Source organism: Crocodylus siamensis, chromosome 9, assembly GCF_052110815.1.
Source record: "Crocodylus siamensis isolate JL-2025a chromosome 9, ASM5211081v1, whole genome shotgun sequence".
Taxonomy (NCBI): Eukaryota; Metazoa; Chordata; order Crocodylia; family Crocodylidae; genus Crocodylus; species Crocodylus siamensis.
In genome coordinates this window covers 7,358,377-7,379,148 of record NC_143403.1, presented here as the reverse complement: position 1 = coordinate 7,379,148, position 20,772 = coordinate 7,358,377, and the positions used below count along the sequence as shown (strand labels likewise).

Genomic DNA, 20,772 nt, shown 5'->3' with positions numbered 1-20,772 from the left:
TGGCAATTTAAAATGATTATAAGAGCTGCAATGGTAGGAGAGATGGGTGACAATTAGACAATCTAAATAATCCTTCCAGAAAACATGCACTTTGAAAAGTTGCATTTAAAATAGAATTGAAGCATAACTGTGTTGATCCTGAACAGGTTTGTAAAATGAGATATCCTGGCCCGTGTTTCCAGTGGTATGTGGAACTTCAGATTGCTGTGGAAAACGTTTATGGGCCAAAGTTAGAAAATACAATGTAGTGTATTTTCAGTGTACACCAGTGATGTAGTGATTGATACTGTAGTGTCAGGGACATGGGCCATAACCAAACTGATAAGGTTAGTTTCACGTCCAGTTGGAGTGAAGCACAGCTAGTGTGGATAAATGCTTTCCCCCCATTTTCTTTTCTTTAATAATTGAGAATATTTTTAATTATACAGGTAAGGAAACCAAAGTCTGATGTTATGCTGGTCTGAGAGTGATATCCTGCTGATATACAATGATGTAATGATAGTTAATAGTACTTTGTGAGGTTTAAGTATTTGTGAACTGCTCTGAGATGAAGTCTGCATTTTGCTCTGAGATGAAGTCTGCGTTTTAGGCTGAGCTAGTACAGTTCTTCTTATTAAACTTCCCTGGCACTTCCTGTTATTAAATCTGATTTTTAGTTAAATTTAACTTTGTCAACTTTCAATGGTTTGACCTTAAATTTTCCATACTTGAATGTCTGCTTGCTTGAGCCTGATTTTATTTTATTGTGTTGAGACATCCAGTCATTTGTGAGAAGAGGGTTGGGGGAAAAAAATCCCTGTTTAAAAAAAAATAAAAATCCTGGCAGCCTTGTTTGTTTTGTCTTTCAAAATTTCCAGTCCCCATCTATTTTTGAGCAGGGACTTGATATTTGTCAGGGAGGAAACATTTTTTGCCTGGGATGGGTCTTTGGCCATTCCCATGAAAATCTGCTCCAATTTATCCCAGTTCTGGTTCTAGTTCAGGTCTCTCCTTGCTGGCCCCATGCAACGTGGAGGAATAAGGTTCCTTCCAACATCTAATGGGAATAGAGCTATGACAGGGGTTGGAAATACGGAGGAGTGGATTAGCATGAAGGGTGTGGAGCAGCACAGAAATTGTGCCTGTAGCTGTGAGGAATTGGGAATCTGGTTCTAGTGGTTGGGATGTTGCATGATGATGCCTAGGACTGGCTGGGCAAGGTGACTGAGAAGGAGTTGGCAGATGGAGTTGGAGGAAACCGAGACTGGAGGAGGGCTGGGAATGGGGCAGGACTGAATGAGAAGCCTCAGGAGATGAAACTGTCTGGCTAGATGAATATGGGACTAGGAAAGGAAACCAGAAGAGAGAAGACTGAACTAGGAAGTGATTAGAACAAGGGTGTGACACTGATGAGGAAGAAGGGAAAGAGTTTGATATGCAAATGTGCTGAGCACTTGCAGCTGCAGCAGAGCTCAGCGAGAGCTGTGTTTTGAACCTAAGATGTGCTCTGCAGTGCTGCGTACTCACAAGAGCGAGGGCCTGGGTGTCTCAGACTTCACAGATACTTTGATTTTAACAGCTCTGTGCCTCAGTTTTCCCATCTGTAAAATGGGGAGAAACCCACCTTCCTCATAGGATGCTGGGATAATAAGTTCATACTCCACAGTGAGGAAAACCTGCTGCAAAAGTCCATGAAGATGTTAATAATTATGTCGTGAGAACAGGGTTTGAATACTGTTCAGTAGATAAGGTCTAACATGAGATTAAACAAGGAAGTAAGGTAAAACAAGCTAGTGAATAATTGCTAAATAGGTGAAATTTGTATAATGGGCAAGAAAAACAGTATGCAATTACATCACTGAAAAGTGTCATAATGACTTCACTCAAATGCACCAAATTAAGGATGTGTAGAAAACAGGAATTTCCTAACGTTGGGATCTATTCTTTAATATGGTTTCTTTGTGCATAATAATAATGCTGTCTATTTATATAGCTCTTCTCACACCCTTCTTTCAAAACAACTTGGAAAAAGTAGTTAAGCAACATTATCCCCATTTTACACATGGAGAAACTGAGGAACAGAGGCATCTTGTGTCTTGCTTGTGGGTGCAAAATGAGTCAGCAGGAGTCATGGTTCTAACTTGAATCCTGTGACTTATTCATGAGGGAATGCTGCTTCTCTCGCTGTGTGGGCAAGTTATATGCTTGCAAAGTAGAAGAACCGCTGTGTAAGTGACTTCTTGTAATGCCGGGAGGTTGAGGATATGGAGTCAGGGATGTAAATAATGATTAATAATACATTGGTTTAGTCTGTTGTAGTTACAGCAGTTAAACAATCGGTATGGAAAGCCCCGGTCCGCCCATGTGGGGACCTCTGGCCTGGCACTAGCCAGGTGCTTCCAGCCCCCCAAGGTACAGTGCGGACCCAGTGGCTCCCCAGGGCTGTGCCTTACAATGACCTGGGCAGGTAGGCAGGCAGATCCCCTCCAGGCCTGGGTCTGGGCATGGATGGGTTGGGGTGGGTGGGCAGGGTGCACTTCAAGGCTGAGGCACAGGCCTGGGGGAGCCACCTTGCACCCTCTCTTACCTCTACCTTGCCCCTGCCAGGCCCTGGTCTGTGGATGGGCGCCATGATGCTGGACTCGAGCTGTGCTTTGGACCACAGAATAGGCGGGAGTGGGGACTAATAGCGAGGCTTCATGTACCCCAGTGCAGGCACTGCTTGCTGCAAGCAGCCTGGGCTCCATGGCGGGCAGCGGGGGCCTGCCCAGAGTAGCAGGCAGTAGGGAGGCTGCGAGCAGCTGCACCGGGATCTGCAGAGCCTAGTTATAGGTACTAGACCCGCTTTCCCCTCCTCTCTCCCTCCCGACTGCCCTGCTGCCTTTCAGTTCTGCTGGGACACCTGCCGGACTGCTCTCTGTCCCACGCTAAACAATATCCATTAAGCTGTAACCCAGGGGAGGGCAGTTATTTTGGGCAGAGGGCCACTTACTGAGTTTTGGCAAGCCATCGAAAGCTACGTGACAGGCAGCTAGGGGCAGATGAATATTAATTTCCTAAATTTTTTAGGGATAGAATGGCGTGGCGGGCTGTATCCAGGCCGCATTTTGCCCACCCCTGTAATAACCGGTTGTCGCTGGGCTTATCGGTTAAACGATGAATCGTCTAACGGTTCACCTTCCTGTACTGAGTACTTAAGACTTGAATTCTTAATTAAAAAAATTACAGGATTAGTTATGTCAAATGTGCTGAAAAGTGTTTGTTTCAGTTCATGACAGATTGGATTTGATCTGCTGGAAATACAGGTTCTTGTAGTTGCAGCTTGCTAACGTTTCTACTTGAAAGGGAGGAAACCTGGTTTAATTGAAAGTTGTGCATTGGTTCTTTTCACAAAATAGGCCTGTAGATTTCTGTTTTGTTGAAAGAGTAGGAAGAAACTTATGACTCTGAAGTTTATGTGGCAAAGTAGTTAAATGTCACTGGTGCTCAGAGTCCATCCATAAAATTACAACTTTTATTTCTATGGAGCTAGAGTGTGGAGATCATATCCACCTTGTGATAATAACTATGCTTGCCATAATGTATGTGCTTGTATATAAGCTTGCTCACAGATTCAGTGACAGATTGTGTTAATGTTGTTTAAGAAAACCTATACCTGGGACATTCAAAAAGCTTATCTTAAACATGCTGAAATACAGTCCCAGATATTAATATTGATGTTGCACGACTTATGTCTTTTAGATAAGGAGTATCCTGATAAACTTAGTGGCACGATGGATGTCTTTCCCATCTCTAAGTTCTGAAATCCTGTAAATATTGAACGAATTATTAAGAATAAATGGCCTGCTAGTATGTTGGTACATACTCCTCATGTTTTGGCCCAGCGGGCAGAAATTTAACTTAACGAGCAAGATAAAGTAGCCGAGGGGAAGGTATAGAGTTAAAGGGGTTAGTGCTATGCTGAAGTTTGGGATAATGCCACATAGCATCCACCAATGCTTTCTCTTTCTGTTGTCTGACTATCAGTAGTTTTCTGGAGCGGAGTATTGAAGCCCTTCTGACATTTGCTATATATGTAGGATCTGTTGAAAAGCAACAAATGCTTGCTCAGAAAATATTATACATACGTTTATACATTTTTAAGTGAAGCTTGTTGATAGCCTCATGGGACACCTAAGATCTGTGGCAACTCATCGCTCGGAGTGTACAGTGCCCAGGACTGGTTGGTTGCAAACTCCACAGTCTGAGGTACCTATGATATGGATATTCAGTATTTCTAATGTAAACTGTTGAAGGAATAGAATAGTCTTAAGCATTGTAAGCCTTGAAGTCAATGGGAGTTTCTATATTGCGGTCAGTGGATTAAGACCAAAACCAAGGAGTTACGTGGGAAGCACAGGAGATACATGCACGTGTAGTTGTTTCCTGATCTTGCAGGAATGAAGTTTTGTGGGAGTAAAGACTGCAAGGCTGGACCCACAGTTATCCCAGAACAACATGCTTAGAGTAAGTGTGGCCATGTACCACTTGCAAGGTGCAGGTAGAGCTCTGCAGAGAGGGCGGTTGGCAGCAATGCTTAAGAGGGATGTGTTTAGAAATTCAAAGGATGGTTTTGTAAATCATTACATTCCTTATCTATGTCATTGGGCAATGGCGTCTCCATTCCTACGGATAGCCTACTGCTAAACAGCTCCATTGTCATTCTTTTCCGTAAAGAACGTGGCGCTCTGGTATTTATTTGGGTATCTTATCTATCACTGTTTTACATAGTTTGCATGCTAGCTCTGAGTTTTTTAAGTGGGATGGCAGCTGTTATGTGTCTTTCCCCTGCCCCCCACCCCCAAACAATGTGCTCAACATTGCTGGCGTCTCTCCTACAGTAGCTAAGGTTTTGTACTACTGTTGGTTTTCCACCTTTCTTCCAATAGCCATTTAAACATACAGTTGCATAAATAAGGGATATGTGTAGACATCTCATGATTTGCCACTCCTGCACATGCAATCTTTAGAAGTAATTTTGCTGTTATATTTTGAAACGCGCAATTCAGCTCCCCAGTCACCTTCTCTTCCTCCCTTCTTCCTCCATCTGTCACTCTGCACCATGCTAAAATCCCCTGCTGTTAATAATTGCTCCTTTTTCCATTTTGTTTCTCATTTTTTGGGTTAGTCTTTGGAATTTCAACTGAATGAACAGAAAAAGGTGGAAGCGAGTTTGCTCAACACTTGGATGCAGGTTATTTTTGTAACGGTTGGTAAGCTTTTGTTTTGTACATACACACGTGGGATGGGTAGCTGTCTCTTGTCCCTCGTGTACCCTGGTGCACACGCTTGCCTCGTTTTTGTGTCCGTCCTAAAGAAATGCACTCCTCTAGACAGTATCTCTGCATATGTGCTAAAGGCTTGTCTGCATGAGAAAGTTATACTGGTATAAAAATAGTATGTGAATTTTTAGCATTACATTTATACTCCCTGGGTGGACTCCCTTAATCTGGCACAAGAGGACCTACTGTTGTGTTGCTTGTGGCTTAAACTGTGGGCCTCACAAAGCCACTCTTGCTCTAAAAGAGGTGGTGCCCACAAAAGGAGGGGATGGACTAGTGCAACTGTACTGGCATACATAGAAAAGGACTGATTTGTAATTGCTTCTGCTGATGTGTTGTAACATCTTACCGTCTTAAATGGAGTAGCAGAGATGCTACAACTCTCTCAGCCTAATGCAAGAAGCTGTCCTTGGTTTTAGAGGAGAGATGATCTGGAGAGCCTGAAGGCACAGGTCTTCCAAGTGGTAACAAACTGGGCTACACACAAAGGCTAGACCAGCGATTCTCACCATGGTGCTGTGGGATCCACTGAAGGGTACCACGGGGCTTGAGGAGGTATAAACACGTGGTGGTCCAGGCCCTGCTTCTCCCCCCTTGCATCTAGAAAGGTCGGGAACTGCTGGGCCAGACCACCTCTGTTTGCCACCCTGCAGGGCACTGAAATTTATGGCTTTGCCCTGGTGTAATACCTTGCCTGCATGTTTGACTGAGCAAGGGTTTCACACTGCGATTCCAAATGCTGATGCCACTCTGCCCAAAGGGGATTTCCTAATAGGAATAGATTTTGGTGAAGCCTCTGTTGGCATTTCTTTGAATCAAACCTACAGATTCTTTGTATTTTCTTGGAAGGAGTGTCAGTGAAAGATCTTGGGGCCAGGTTTTCAGCTGACATGAAATCAAGTAAATCCATCGACTGTGCTAGAGCCTCATGGGTTTTGATCCACTGAGGATCTGGCTGGATGTGTTTGCCTGTTAGCCTGCTGCTTCATCCCTTCATCTTTCTGGGGGAGGCGAGTTCCTAGGGCTGGCCGATAACTTCACAATCTGCGCTGCACAAGGGACACTCTGCTGCTCTCGCGTTTCTGCTTCCCTTTGCAGCTGGAGAGATGAGGGCGGAGAAAAATGAACCGGAACAGTGTCCTTGCCACCCCATACCAGTTCCCCCTGCTTCCTGCCTGTCTGCTCAAGAGTGGAGGAAACAGCCTGGCAGTGGCTCCTACACCCTCCCTGCTGCAGGGTTGAAGGATGCCGGGAGCTCACGCAGGGGATTAAGGCGTTCCTGACATGCCTCACTCCCTTGGGTGTGCAATTGCACCCATTTCAGGAGAACTCCTGAACGTGCCCATACATTTGCTGAAGGCCTTGAAGTTTCTAGTATTTGTACTAAGACTTTTTTTGTAATCCTCTTATGCAGTCTGGATTTCCTTGTGTTCCTGATGGATGCTTTTTGTGTCTAAAGCTCAATTTCTCCAGGCCCAGAAGGAGCTTGATAAGAAGCACGTGTGTGTGTGTGTGATGTCTGTTCCTTCCCTTACATAGCAAGATTAGCAGGGACTTGGGTAGATTGGCTCCTTGCTTCCCCTCTGCGGTCATGTTCTCCGTTGTGCTGACACTCAGGGCTTGCTTCTGGTTGCAAAGTGAGAGGCCAGCAGCTGGAAATCAAGCTGATCCCTGCCCTGGGCTCCTCTGTTAGGTGTGTTGGGGCCCTTAAAGGTTTTGGGGACCACTGTTCTTTTTGCAGGACTTCTTAGGGTGACCCCTGCCACCTGCACTGCAGAGCTCATGGGGTATTTGTAAACTGGACTGAAGGAAATGTCACACCTTTGTGAGAGCAGCTTTCACAGCAGGTGTCCAGCACACAAGATTTCCTGAGCTTCTTAAAATGAACAGCAACAACATCTGCATCCTTAGGTGGCACTGCAGGGGGTTATGCAAATGTCTGAGCCAGCAAGGGGCTGCACTCATCCATGCATGGCTGATTTTTAGCCTTCTTGCTATTGTTCTTCGCGCCAAGCCATTTTGTACATTCTCACTGAGTTCTCCAGTATGCAAAACAACAAGCTGAACCTCCCTTAAGAAAGAGCCTTTCTTCCCAGTCCCCTCTCTTATTGCATGGTATTTTTATAGCATGTCAGATGATCCTTTGTCACTTTGGAGGCCTTTTCCAAAGTTAGGGCAGCTGATCCATAACAGCCATTTCATTTCTTTAATACTTTTTGGAGCTCCTTTGAAGGAAAGTTTTTGGTGACTTGCTAGGTTCAGTGGAACATATTGCATTGACTTTTCCCTGAATTTCCACTGCTGATTCACAGCTAGGAGAACTTACACTCGGATGAGTTCATGGTGCTTTCTTGGAACGTGGAGAAAGTGTACTCGCGTGTGTAATAAATACATGCAGGCGAAGATTTTAAGGCAATAGGGTGGGTTCATGAACAGGGACTCAGAGCGTAACGGGAGACTTTGGCCAAACTTCCTACCTTTTGCTGACTGACTGGAACACAGGATGCATGGGATGCTCCTGGTCCTACCCAGCATCACTTATTGCCGTCGCCAACCGCAGCATTAAGTACCGCGGCTGTTAGGTGGAGTCTCTTTATGTTTGTTGTGGCCGCTTAGCAATTTTGAGTGCCTGCTTCAGACTTACCTTTGTAAAATAATTTCTGCAATTTTTTTCATCCTTTTTTTTCCTTTAGAACCTGAGAGGCTAGGCATGTTTTTCAGTATTCTTGATTTCTTCTCTTCTTTTTTAAGCAAACTAATTTTCTGCTGTGTTCATATTTATAGAATGGGGCTGTGTCGCATCTTCTTACTAAGGTCTGGGGTTAGGGAGTGGAGAAAACATTGGGGAGGGGACCCCCTTCCTTCCTGCATTGACTGGCTATTTGCAACAAGTGCTTGGAATAAATCCCAATCCCATAACCATGACCTGGATCAACCCTCTTCTGGGTGCCCCATCGTTACTGTCAGCTGTCTAAATTCACAGTGACTTTACAGCCTTCTGCGTAGAGGCTGATGGATCACTTGCTCCCAACAGTATGTATTTGTAGCCCTTGATGAACGGATCTATAGGATACATAGGTTTTGTCCTCTGACAACTCTGAAACGTAATTGGGGTTGTTTGAGATTGGGATGCAACAAGTGAAATAGCAGGAAAACTGGTTACAGGAGTCAAGGGGTGGCCAGGGTGCAGACAGGGGGGTTAGCAAGTGCAGTGGAGAGGAAAGCTGGGGATGAAAGGAAGAAGAGATGGGACTGATAGTGGGAGAAAGGTACAGAGATGGATGCAGCTTGTTGAGGTCTGGGCTGGGGGGGGTCAGTGATGGAATTATTGACGTTTAACATATAGGGAGTAGATATTTGAGAAAGAGCTCTAATTGTGTAGAGTTGGCAGAAGAGCCTGTCAGAAGTAATGGCCAGCAAATCCGGGCTGAGCAGAGGACAATGGGAGTCACCCAAGGAAAGGTAACAACTGAAGCCATGCAAGGGGACTGTGCTGTGGTGGAAGGAGGAGGAAGCCAGAGAGAAGCCGAAAGGAAAGATGGTTTTGTAGATGAGGGTTTCTGTCTTTTTTGGCTGCTGTTTGTTTCCCCATGTGATTATTAAAAGATCTCTCTTTCCCCTGTGCCCCTCTTCCAACCTCCATCACATCATGGCCACTAGTTTTACTGTCAGGACCTGCCAAACGCCAGGCCCGTAATGAGTTTGCAGGTACAGACGGTCCTTGACTTACAACGTTCCAAGTTATAATGTTTTGCATTGACAATGGTTATAAATTGACACCATCTCAACTTTCTGATGTTGGTTTTGACTTTACAACGCTTGATCTGATGCCACGCCATGCCAGTGAACAAGATTGCTGCGTCGCCCATCTCCCATCTGTCCAAACTTCCTTGGACACTTTCTTTAAGAAAGCAGACAAGACTCCAGGAAAACCTGCAGCCACAACTCTTGAGAAGACTCCAGCAGAACCCTTCAAAAAGTCCAGCCAGGTCACCTCAAAGAAGTCCTTCCAAATCAATATGGTTGCTATTTACAATATAAATACATTAATGTAGCTATGTTACTCATCTGTAATGCATTGAGTACAAAATTCTGGGTTATTTTTAGTGAAACTAGGGTATCGGGCCTTCGTTCAGGAACAAATCCCCCATTTATAACGTTGTTTTCTATGGGAAAATCGGTTCCAAGTTGCAACGTTTCGACTTAAGACGCAGGTCTCAGGAACCAATTGTGTCATAAGTCTGAGGACTGTCTGGACGCCTGTTTTGCCATTTGCACCTCCCAAACCTTTGGTTTGTCTTCTGTGGCCTACATGGAGATGGGAGCAACTGGAAGCTCACGGAAGCCTGTTTTGTTTGGAGCAGAGTTGAAGGATCACCTCCAACTCCTCTTTTTTTCTTATCCTCTTTATTACGTGCGTTGCAATACCCCTTGGAGCCCAAATCAAAGCCCCGAGCCTCATTGCGTGAAGAACAGTAGAAACTCATAGCAAAAGCAGTGGGGTACAGACATAAAGCTTACTGTATAAGGTGAAACAATAAGTAGACAGAGAAACTGGATATGGGAAGACAGGACAGCAGCGATTAGGAAGATAACCAGTGGTCCTGATATGTCAGCGGTCAAGCCACTTTTTTTGTGGTAGAGCTCACATCGGAGGAAAAATTCAGGGATAAGTTGGAAGGAGGACAGCGGCATAGCTTTGCTGTGGTTTTCATATTCCTAACATCATTGTCTGTCTTTGACAGTGAAGCACCCAAGTTTGGGAGTAACAGAAGCGAACCCCCAGAGACCATACATGCTTCAAGGGCTAAGAGTAGCCACGCTCAGAAATACAAGCTCTCTGAGTTAGCTTGTCAGTGTATGCAGTAACCATTTCCTCTTTCTTCAGCCTCAGCAATACCTTGATGCAGTGTGAGTATGTATCCTGCTTGCTACTACTTCCTTCATTTCTGGTCGAAAGTGACTGTTGCAGAAGATTTTAACACTAACTAAAATGAGATGGTCATTTAACATGATATTTCTGCACCTCAGTTTATACACCTGGGAAAGGGACGTAATATTAGTGGCTTACCCCCAAAATAATTCTAGTTAAGGAGAAATTTTTCCGCAGTCTCCCTGATTCTGTGGTGGCCTGTGAATACTGTTTGTGATGTGGGTTGTACATTTTTGAAGGCAGTTACTAAATCCAGAGTCGACAAATCTTAAACCATGTTATCTATTGTAGACAAATCTCATACCACGTCATCCCTTCACCATGTGGCCTTTTCTGGGGGCCTACACAAAGCATTAGGAGCTGGATTGTGCAAAACAACCAGGCAGTTAAATGGCTCGGTTGTTCTTACCTCTCCAGCGTTGAAACACCGAGTAAAAAGCAGCATGCTCCTGTCCTGCCTAGAAGAGGGAAATCTGAATTTCTGTAAAGAGGCTTTCACCATTCTGGAGGAGAGGTGGGATTTCCACATGCTGAGGCTGAGTTTAGACTGAATGAATCCTCGTAGAGAACTAACCTGGGATAAAAATGCTACTGGCAAATGCTGCTTGTGTCTGCTGGCTCTGCTTATGAGATTGGATCTGGAGGAAAAGCATTCTCCTTTTGGATTACACTGCACAATAGGAACCTCTGCCTGTACAACTTGTCTGTCTGGCAGATGGTTTGGCACTTCGAGGTGAAAGTTGGATTAACAAGGTGTATTGGAGCAACATTACAAAGCAGCATTTCAGGTGTAGGACGGCCATTGGGTAATAGCGTACTAGATTGGGCAGCCATCAGATTTGACAAGACAGATGCATCTCATAGATGGCGATGCAGTTGTATCCATAATGCCACAGAAAGTGCTGACATAATTGTGTAGGGATTTATTTAATTTATTTCTTTTCAATTAGGCCTCCATAGATCACGATCATATGTTACACTATTGTGAAAATCCTTAATCTGAAAATTAATTTTTTGTGCATCGTAGTTTGAAAACACTTGTTGCTGGACGTCCAAAAAGACAACAGTTAGGCTTTGCACACCTTCCCAGGATCCAGAGGTGTGTGCAAAACACTATTTATACTATTTTGGTGCCATTTTCTGAAGCGATTTCAGGCATGTCTGTGCTGTAAACCTACCTGTGCCGCCTCAAACCTACCAATCCGCACTATGGGGTCTGCCTCCTGGCCTGCCATGTCTGGGCAATGCTGTGAAAAGGCTGATTATTAGCACTGCCTAGTAGGGTGAGTATCATGCAGGCATCACCTGGAGCCACCAGGGATCCTGGCTTTCTCTGATTTAAAAAAAAATCCCTAATTTTTGGATTAAAAAAGTAACCCCAAATCCACATTTTCCATGATAAAAATGAAACACCCATCTATCTATCTATCTATCTACAAATCTCCAATTTTCCGATTAAAAAACCCAACCCCAAATCCACATTTTTCTGCGATTTAAGATGAAACATTGCTAATACATATCTGTAACTATATTTAAATCTATAGATATAGATCTATAGATATATATATAGATCTATGTATAAATCTATAGATATAGATATATATTAGTGATGTTTCATTTTAATTGCGGAAAAATGTGGATCTGGGGTTACTTTTTTTTTTAATCAGAAATTGGTAATTTTTTTCATACCGGAGTAAACCAGGATCCCTGCTTATGACCAAATCCTATTTCACCTGCAAGTGCCTAAGTGCTACTTACATAGCTGCGTGTGATTTTTTTTTTTTTTTTTTCCAGCGCGTGCTCACCTTTTTGTTCTGCATATGCTTGCACAGCTATGTGTGGGAACCTAGGTGAGGGTGGGCCTAAAATCTGGATCTCCCACTATATGGGTAAGTGCCCTAACCACTACGTTACAGAGCTAAAATGTGGGAGGGTCTGCTTCTATTTTACTTACAGCAGGTACACACATCCCTGGGTTATCCTCTTCTGCCACGAGTGGAAGAAAACTCTAAGCCCTGCATCAGCACCAAAAATTGTGCTCGTGTGGCAATCAGGCCCACGTAGGCGCTTGATGGTAAAATAGGATTCTGCCCTCTACTACCTAAGAGTCATTGAAAGGCCCCATGCTTCAAGAAGGATGTGGACAGGTGAGAGAGAGTCTGCGCTGGGAATCAAGATGCATGAGGAAAGGCTGAAAGAGCTAAGAATTATTTAGTCTGGAGAAGAGGAAACCGAGGGAGGAGTTCATAACTGTCTTCAAAACCTGGAGAACAATTACAGCAAGGATGGAGATGGGTTTCTTTCTGTGGCTTTAAGGACAGAGGGGATTTAAGGATTTCTCAGTGGCTTAAAGGAGTGGCAGGATTGGGAGCAATGGCCTCAAGCTGCAGCAAAGGAAATTTAGTCAGAGATTAGGAGGAACTTTCTGACTATGGGGGTGGTTGAGCATTGGGACGGGCTCCGTAGAGACACTGGAATCTCCATCCCTGGAAATTTTCAAGACAGGGTTAGACAATTGGCTACAATAGTTTGGTGAGGGATGATCCTGCCTTGAGCAGAGTGCTGGACTAGATGACCTCTCAAGGTCCCTTCCAGCCCCACTTTCTTACCCTCCTATGAAAGTGGTAAAGTCACTTTTGCTCATTAGACTTGGATGTCAAAGTCACCGGGGTGTTTCTGAAAGTGGTAGTGATGGGAACTGGCTGTGATGGGGACAATTCTCATCTCTTCTCCATTTAGATCTAAAGACTAAAAATAAGCATTCATGCTATCTATGCCCCTGTGGAAAAAGTGATGAATATTTTGCATATTTTCCTATTGAAAAGTGTTAAATAATGAAGTGCTGTTTTTTGACCAAATGTTAAATTTAATCACCTTGATTTTTTTTTTTTTTTTTAATCAGTAACTCTTATTTGTTTTTTATCACTCTCTGGCCTATCTGAATTTCTTTCAATGTTGTTTGCATAGACATATGGGAAACACAAAGCATGCTGAGGTCTTTAAGCTTATGGTTTGTTGCTTCCTTTTTCTTTTGCTGTGCATATCCTGACTGGTGACTGCTTGCTTAGTGTTAGCCCACCATAAACAGCAAATTCACTTTTTTTGTTTGTCACAAAATAACTTTTGCAAAGAGATATTAAAAATCATGTTTTTCTCTTTAGAAACTGAACTTTTTCAGTTCTTGCTCATGGAACTTTTAGGTGCTTTATGCATTTTTTTTTCTTTCTTTTCTCAGCTAAGTATTTAGGGCTTGGTTTCTGTGGTCAAATGAAAAGATGAACATATGTAGCCTTTAACTGCGCTCGGATCATTTCTTCCCTTTAACAGCTCATTTGCTCTGTGTTTTAATACTTACTTACAAAGGCCAGACTTCCTGTCATGGTCAGTGAGTAAAACAGGGGCAGAACCAAGTGAACTTTGTAGCGTGCTCAGTCATAAATATGATTCTAGTATGTGCTGAAACTCTATAGTACCCAGTGACTTCAGACTGTATTTTATTCTCCAAATCCCAGGTTTTATTTTAAATATATATTTTATAAATAGATATATTAGAAATATACACACACACATATGTATACACACACAAAAAATACACATACATGTATTTATACATGTATGTATATAAATTAGAAATAGAAATTTTATATAATTAGTAGGATATAATATGTGGAAAGGGCTAGTTTTATATATAAAAATGTCTGGTATTTAAACTGTTTTGCATGTATGCAAAAAGTACATAGTAGGGTAGAAGACAGGGCAGGGTGGCACCTTAGGCCAGTGATTCTCAATCAGGTTGCCACAATATCTTTTCCAGGGTGCTGTGGGATGCCAACCAATGTTAGCACATTATGATTCATAGGATAAACCTGGGTAGATTTCATATAGAAATCTTGTGGGGGGTTTTTCAGTGCTTCACAGCAGAGAAACTGCTCTATTGTTTTTTTTCTCTAGGCAAAAAAAAAAAGAAGAAAACCAAGAGCTGGCATTTTCCAAGGGGCACCGCGAGTCTGCTTAGAGGTCTGAAAAGGGTGAGAACCACTGCCCGAGACAGGTCTCCATTCATAGCACCCAATGAAGCAGGCTGTAGCCTACAAAATCTTATACCCTAGTGATCAAGTTAGTCTCCATGGTACCCTGCCCTTCCTTCTGCCTGACCTCAGCCTGACATGGCTAACCACCTCTCTGCTCACACTTGCCATTCCACTGTAAAGATGATTTGGGTTTTTAATGTCAAACCATAACCTTTTCACATTTACTGCTTTTTTTCTTTTTAAATTATAAGATCCCCAGCTGGAAAAAGTTTATAAATTGTTTAGTAAAGTGTGTTGCTGTGCATAGTGAGAGGTTTTCAATGTAATGACCAGGACCACATTTGAAAATGATACCTTCTTCCTGTACACGCGTATAGTCAGTCGAGGCTGGCTTCATTGTCAGGGTAGAACTAAAGTGGTAGCACACATGAGCACATTATTAAGCGGGGAGCAGCTGAGCTGTACAAGATGAACAGCAGGGACTAGGGTCTTGATACAAAGTCCCCTGAAATCCATGCGGACCTTTCCACAGACAGATTTGGGTTCAGGGCCCAGAAGTCTTTATTCCCTGTGGTGGACAAGGGAAGCAAGTGGAGACACTAAAGGGCTTGTCATGGCCAGGACAAGAAGTCAGGGTGGTTTATGTTAGGAGCAGTATTTTGAAACACTGACCCAGGTGGAGGAGAGCCAGTGGCGAGGTTGTGGCAATATTTACATGAGGGAAAAAAGGTTGGTTCAGGAACTTCAGTGGTGTAGACAGACCAAAAGAAAAAAAGTTTGTGCTTAGATTGACCCTCTACAAACAAAGGATGGTTTTGCTTGCAGCCAACATCATTTGCATGCATTTGAGAACTGTTTTTTGAAAAAAAAATGTTTGGTCATTTGCATTACAAAAATTTTCAGAGGCGGTTGCTGTTTTGGAGAGAGAAAGAAACCTGATCTGACATGAGACGTGCATAATCTCGCAATGTAGGAAAGGGTGCAGGTGATCCCCATCGGATGAAGGGTGCAGGTGATCCCCATTGGATGAAGAATTAAAAAGCCCTCAGTTCCCTTTTGCAAATAGACTCTGGTGTGGTTAGTGACGACAGTCGCCTGGTTCGAGTTTTGCAGAATCTGTGATATAACTATCAAACGTGGCTGACAATGGGAGCTATTGTGTCCTTTTTTGAAACCTGGGTATTAGTGTGGTGCGTGGTGCGCAGAGCGCAGGGCGGTGGTGTTGCTTACAGACTGAAAATGCATAGTCACCTTGGGAACTGCAGACACCTCCGAAATCTTACAAACCACACTCTAGATGCAGCGTGGAGGACAGCTTGACTCATAAGGACGGTAAAATCTAACGAGAGACACTGGTCTAGTGGACCTATCAAAGATTATAAAACGCAAAATTATTTCAGACACAGTTACAAAGGCTCCAGATGTGAGACAGTACAACTCGGAAGACAGGCCAGGCTCTATTTCCATAGTCACGTGGACAATTTAGCCGTGTGATGGACTGCCTGCTTCTGTGCTTTGTTAAAACCCAAGTTTTAAAAAAATCCAGGTCGTTCAAGAGTCTGGTTGCATATTATATAACAATTCATTTTAGCCAATATTTTCTACAAAAGAAGAACTCTGTGAAAGAGTCCATAAAACCACAACTCTGCTCCTTTAAATCCTCTTTTAAGACCCTCTTCTGCCATGAGTCTACTGACTATAACTGGATATGCAGCTTCCAAGTGGTGTTTGAAGTTCATCTTATTATAGATGAAAATAAGTACCTCTATCAGACTCGGGGCCTATTAGCCAGAGACAGCTGTCTCTTTCTAATGCATGTTCTTATTGTGTCTGTTCCTTTCCAGTTGCAGTCCTCAATCTATTTAAGCATTTTTTTGCTTAGCCACTTGGTGGAGAAGAAATAAAACAGTCAGAAGTTTTGTGCCTAAATTTAGGGCAATCAATATATGCCCTGCTATGGTAGAGCTCTGGGAGATGTGCAAGTAAGCCAGGTGGCACCTCTTCAGCTGTAGTGAAATGAAGTGTAGACATTTGCTGGCTTCCCCTAGACTGTACAACTCCCGGGTAGAGCTGGGGTTGGAATCTGGGAATTCCTGGCTCTTGGCCACTTTCCCAGACCACTATACTGCACGTCCAGCTCTGATCCTGAAATAGTATGGTAAATGAAGGTCCTTCCGGCTCCAATCCCGTCGAGCAGCCACTTAAATGAGTTGTCAGAATCAAGGGGATACCTTGCTTGCCAAAGTAATCCCTTGAACCCCACGGAAATAACCTCATAAAAGCCTGGGTGATCCATAAACCAGAAGCCTGAAAATGGCTTTGGGGTTTTGGCTTTCCAGACTGGCATGAGGCTGACTAGACTAAATGGAAGTCCTCTCTTGGGTTACAGTCTGTTGCCTTACGTGGTTCATTTTGAGGTTGACATGTTTCCTTGGGCAGTGCGCAAGTTATTTGGTTTTAAGTACTGCTTGATGGTTAATAGGGAGTCTGCAGTTGTAAGCATTTGGGGCCTGATTGGTCTTGCTTCTTTTGACTTCAGTGGGACTTAGTCGGGCTACCTGTGGCCAAGCCGATCCATGCACGTGCCTGCTGGGTGCAGAACTCCTGGGTGTGCAGCCCCTAACCCTAGCCTTTCTGTCCCTGACCCTCCCTGGCTGTCTACAACCTTCCTCAGGGAGCCAGCATCCGGTTCAACTCCTGAGAAAGGGATGTTAGGTCACCAAAGGGGAAAGAGTACATCCCAAGATGCAAGTAGCAAAACAGACAGCCAGAAGACCCTTCCTGCCTCCAAAGGGGTAAGCATTCTCTGTCCCTGCGCTATCCCCTGGAGTACCCCTACAGTTAGCTCAGCTATTCTCTCTCCAGTCTGCACACCCCAAGATACCCCAGATGTTCCCTTGCTTCAGCCTCTAGCTTCCCAGCAGAAACCCTGCTTTTTCCAACTTCTTCCTCCATCGTCAAGCATATCTGCCCCTCCTCCTCTGGACCTCTTGGGTGTCACTTCTAGACCCACCTTGTTGAAAATATCTGTTCTTGAAATAGCTATTCTTTTCCTTTGTTGCTTGTCTTGTCCATAGGGAGCTCTGGGACTTCCGTTCCCTGTGTACCAGCAAGTTAGGGTAAACTGAGGCATGCAAGCTTATTGCCACCACGAACATATTTAAAACAGAGTCATTGCAATAAAACCCGTAGTCCATCCCAGCACACATGCACGCACAGGCATCAAGAGCACAAGGAGGAAAGGGTGAAAGGGTATGCAGAGAAAGGAAGTTGTGTGTGTGTGTGTGTGTGTGTGTGTGTGTGTGTGTAATGGAGAGAACACATTAAGCAATTTTGTGTCTGTTGTAGAGGTCAGTATGAGGTAATAGTCACTCAAAATGGCAACAACAATTAGCCTTGTGTAACTTTTATTTTTATCTCTGCTGTAGGTCTTAGTGGGGGGTGTTCAACACCCTGTAAGGATATAGGAAGTCGGATGAATGCTTCCCTATTGCCTTACTTTTCAATGAGATCCAGGTTTCATATTTTGACTTGTCTCTGCCAAAACGTGGCGAGTGAGAGTGAGACCGGTGTTTTTGGATGTAGCTATTTCAGGATGAGGACCTAAACATGGCCAGAGGACAGAAGCAAGGTGTTGGATTGTCAGAGGGCTGAGCAGTCACTAGGAGTTGTTGGGTGCTGGGTGTTGAGACACAGTTAGCTGTGTCAGACTGAAGTCAAGTAAAAGTCAGGGTCGTTTTGTTCCTTATAGACTAACTACAGTAGATGTAGAACAAGCTTTTGTGGGCTGAAGTTCACGTGATAAAGTTCTGTAAAAAGGAGAGAGACATTTGAATAGGAAAGCAGAAGGTAGGGATGGAGAGAGGGGAGGGAGGGGCAGGAGCAAACACTCAGGCAATAAAGCTTGGGAACAAAGGAGTCACAGAAACAAACCCAGGTCCTGGGAAAAGAATATGCCGGCCCTATTTAAACCATACTTAACCCAATCCAGTCTGTGGGTGTTTTCTTGTTCCACAATTTCCTCTTTTAAATCGGTTTCTAGAGGTTTGCTGCCTGAGAACAGGGAGGTTGAAGTGCTCTGCCACAAGCTTGCATGCCTTTCTGCCATTGATGCCAGATGGGAGATCATTCATTCTGGTGTGTAGGGGGGGCATTTCCAAAATACAGGCTGCATAGCTAGGCATCCAAGTTTGCAAATCTTGGAGGTTGATATTCCCCAGGTTATTCGTATGCGAGAGAGCAGAAAGGTTGCGAGGGTGCAGCGGCTTTCTTTTGGAGAAAGCTCTACTGAGGGAATAAGCGTCCTGCCTGGGTCAGGAACTACGGATTTGCTCTACTACACTGCGCAGCACTTCACAGCTAGGCTCTGCCTCTTCTAGGAGCTGGGAAGGTCCCTTCGTCTGTCTGAATAAACACTACCGAATGCAAGGATGTGTTTGGCCTGGGGTAACGGGCAGAGCCCAAGGCATTCCTAGGTGTGGGAATATTGCATTCTCCAGGCTTTGCTGATAAAACCCCTTGCACTCCCAGCCTGAAAACTCAAACCACATACAAATTCATCATGCCACATATCTCAACTTTAAAAAAAAAAAAAAAAAAAAAAAGGTGGGGTGGGAGTAGCCTTTCCTCTGTTAAACTATAATTAATTTCTCACTCTGCTTTATAAGCCACCATCTACTAGCACCAAAATGGTTATCTTAAAATGCATTGTCTAGATCACTGAATTGCAGAACCCCCCAGTCACTTTCCTCTGATGCTTTATGATCTGATAGACACACTTCGAGAGCCACTGTGCAGTTTTTTCCCCGCCCTTCACTCTTCATCTTGTAACCAATAGCTTTTGACCTGTCAAAAGTAGGAAGAGCCATGTATGCTTCTGTCCAGTCCAGGAAGAATAAAACCACTTCCTCAGTTTTCTAATAAGTATCTTATCGTACAAACGCACATATTTCTATTTCAGTGCTGCCTCAACTATTATGCAGACTTGTAGAGTAATGCATGAGGACTTGTCCAGGACTGACTCCACAACGTGCATCCGAGCAGCGTTTCCATTTCACAATTCTTGAAAGTGAATCTGTGCTCTTTTTTTGGGAAGTAATACAAGTAATATCACAATAAAGTTTACACTCAAGCACTGAGATCTGTTTGGATTTAAGCAGAGCGGGGTTGATATGTGTCTTAATGGTCACATTGAAGCTTAGTGAAAAAACCGGCTGAACTGTAAGAGTGTAGGTTTGCTCGAAATGTTTAAGTTTTCATGGTGGAGTTGGTGACGTGTATCCTGGATCAGTTATCGAGGCAAATGCCACTCATAAAACTGCTTGAACAGCTGTTGACGTTCCAGGTTTTGGATAGGAGTTATCCAGTAGAGACAATAGTGGTCACACAGGTTTTGGCAAAGAAGTCATATTTCTGTTCCCTTTCCCACTCCCCTGGCCTGATGTGCGTGGCACCTTTATTAGCTTGTTTAGATGATCTCACAAAAGTTGTATGCTCCAAACTGGAGAACTGTGAAACTTGTAATCTGTGGTTAATATGATCTTAATAATAATAATCATGTAATACTCATTTGTCCTCCTGCAATGGGTTCTTTTGGGATGATGCAAGTACAGTGTGCAGTGACTTGCATTCTCTTTCTTTTCAGTGGATTTGATGGAAATAAAGGAAATTCGCCCAGGGAAAAATTCAAAGGACTTTGAGCGTGGGAAAGCAAAGCAGAAAGATGAACATTGCTTCACAATTTTTTATGGTACCCAATTTGTTCTCTGCACATTAAGCTTAGCAGGTAAGTCTTTTCTTTTTGTTTCATAGACAGTGAACCCTGTGGACTAGGAACATAGTGCAAAGATGGAACAGTAGTGTAAAGTTTATGGTGTTCCTAGTATTCGCTTAGTGTTTAAAACCAGAAAGAATGCTTTTACCCTTGCTGCCACTAATGTCCTTGAATGGCAACGTCTGTACTTTAGGCTTTAAAATAGCTGGTATGGAGTCTTCTCTTGTGTTGTCTAAACTGATCATTTTGCTTAGTTTATGAAGCAGTCATTTCAGATGTCTGGATTGTGTCAATCAGCCTTTTGCTCCGCCTGACATTTGTCTCTGTATGTTTTGGAATGATGACATGCCTGCCAGTTGATGCAAGACAGGTTGTCTGAAAGCAATATATATAGCAAAAAATTAGTAGTAGCCTCTGGATATATTTTTAATAACCCGCTTCTTTGTGCTTGCAACTTCCCAAGGCCTCTCAAAGATTCACAAAAATGTATAGACACACTTAGCATTTTTTCTTTATGTGTAAACCCTTTCTGGTTAATTATCTCAGCTGAGACTTTCAACACTGAAGATACCGCATGCAAAATTATCTCCGTTAAAGGGACTGGAAGTTTTGGCATTGACAATGAGGGAGGCTAGCCAGGATTTCACCACTGAGTTTCAATCCAGTGTGGGTCATAGGTAACACTGAGTGCTGGAGCTACAGCTATGACTTTTCTCGGTGTGGCCAAATCACAAA

At 43.6% G+C, this 20,772-nt stretch overlaps 1 protein-coding gene across 1 annotated transcript in view; it reads left to right on the top strand.

The window, feature by feature from the left end:
* Positions 1-20,772, top strand: part of PLCG2 (phospholipase C gamma 2) — an 86,651-nt gene that overhangs the window by 6,316 nt on the left and 59,563 nt on the right. The window contains exon 3 of the mRNA XM_090062969.1: positions 19,909-20,049. Within this exon, the coding sequence (XP_089919095.1) occupies positions 19,909-20,049 (141 nt within the window). The remainder of the gene's footprint in view (positions 1-19,908; positions 20,050-20,772) is intronic.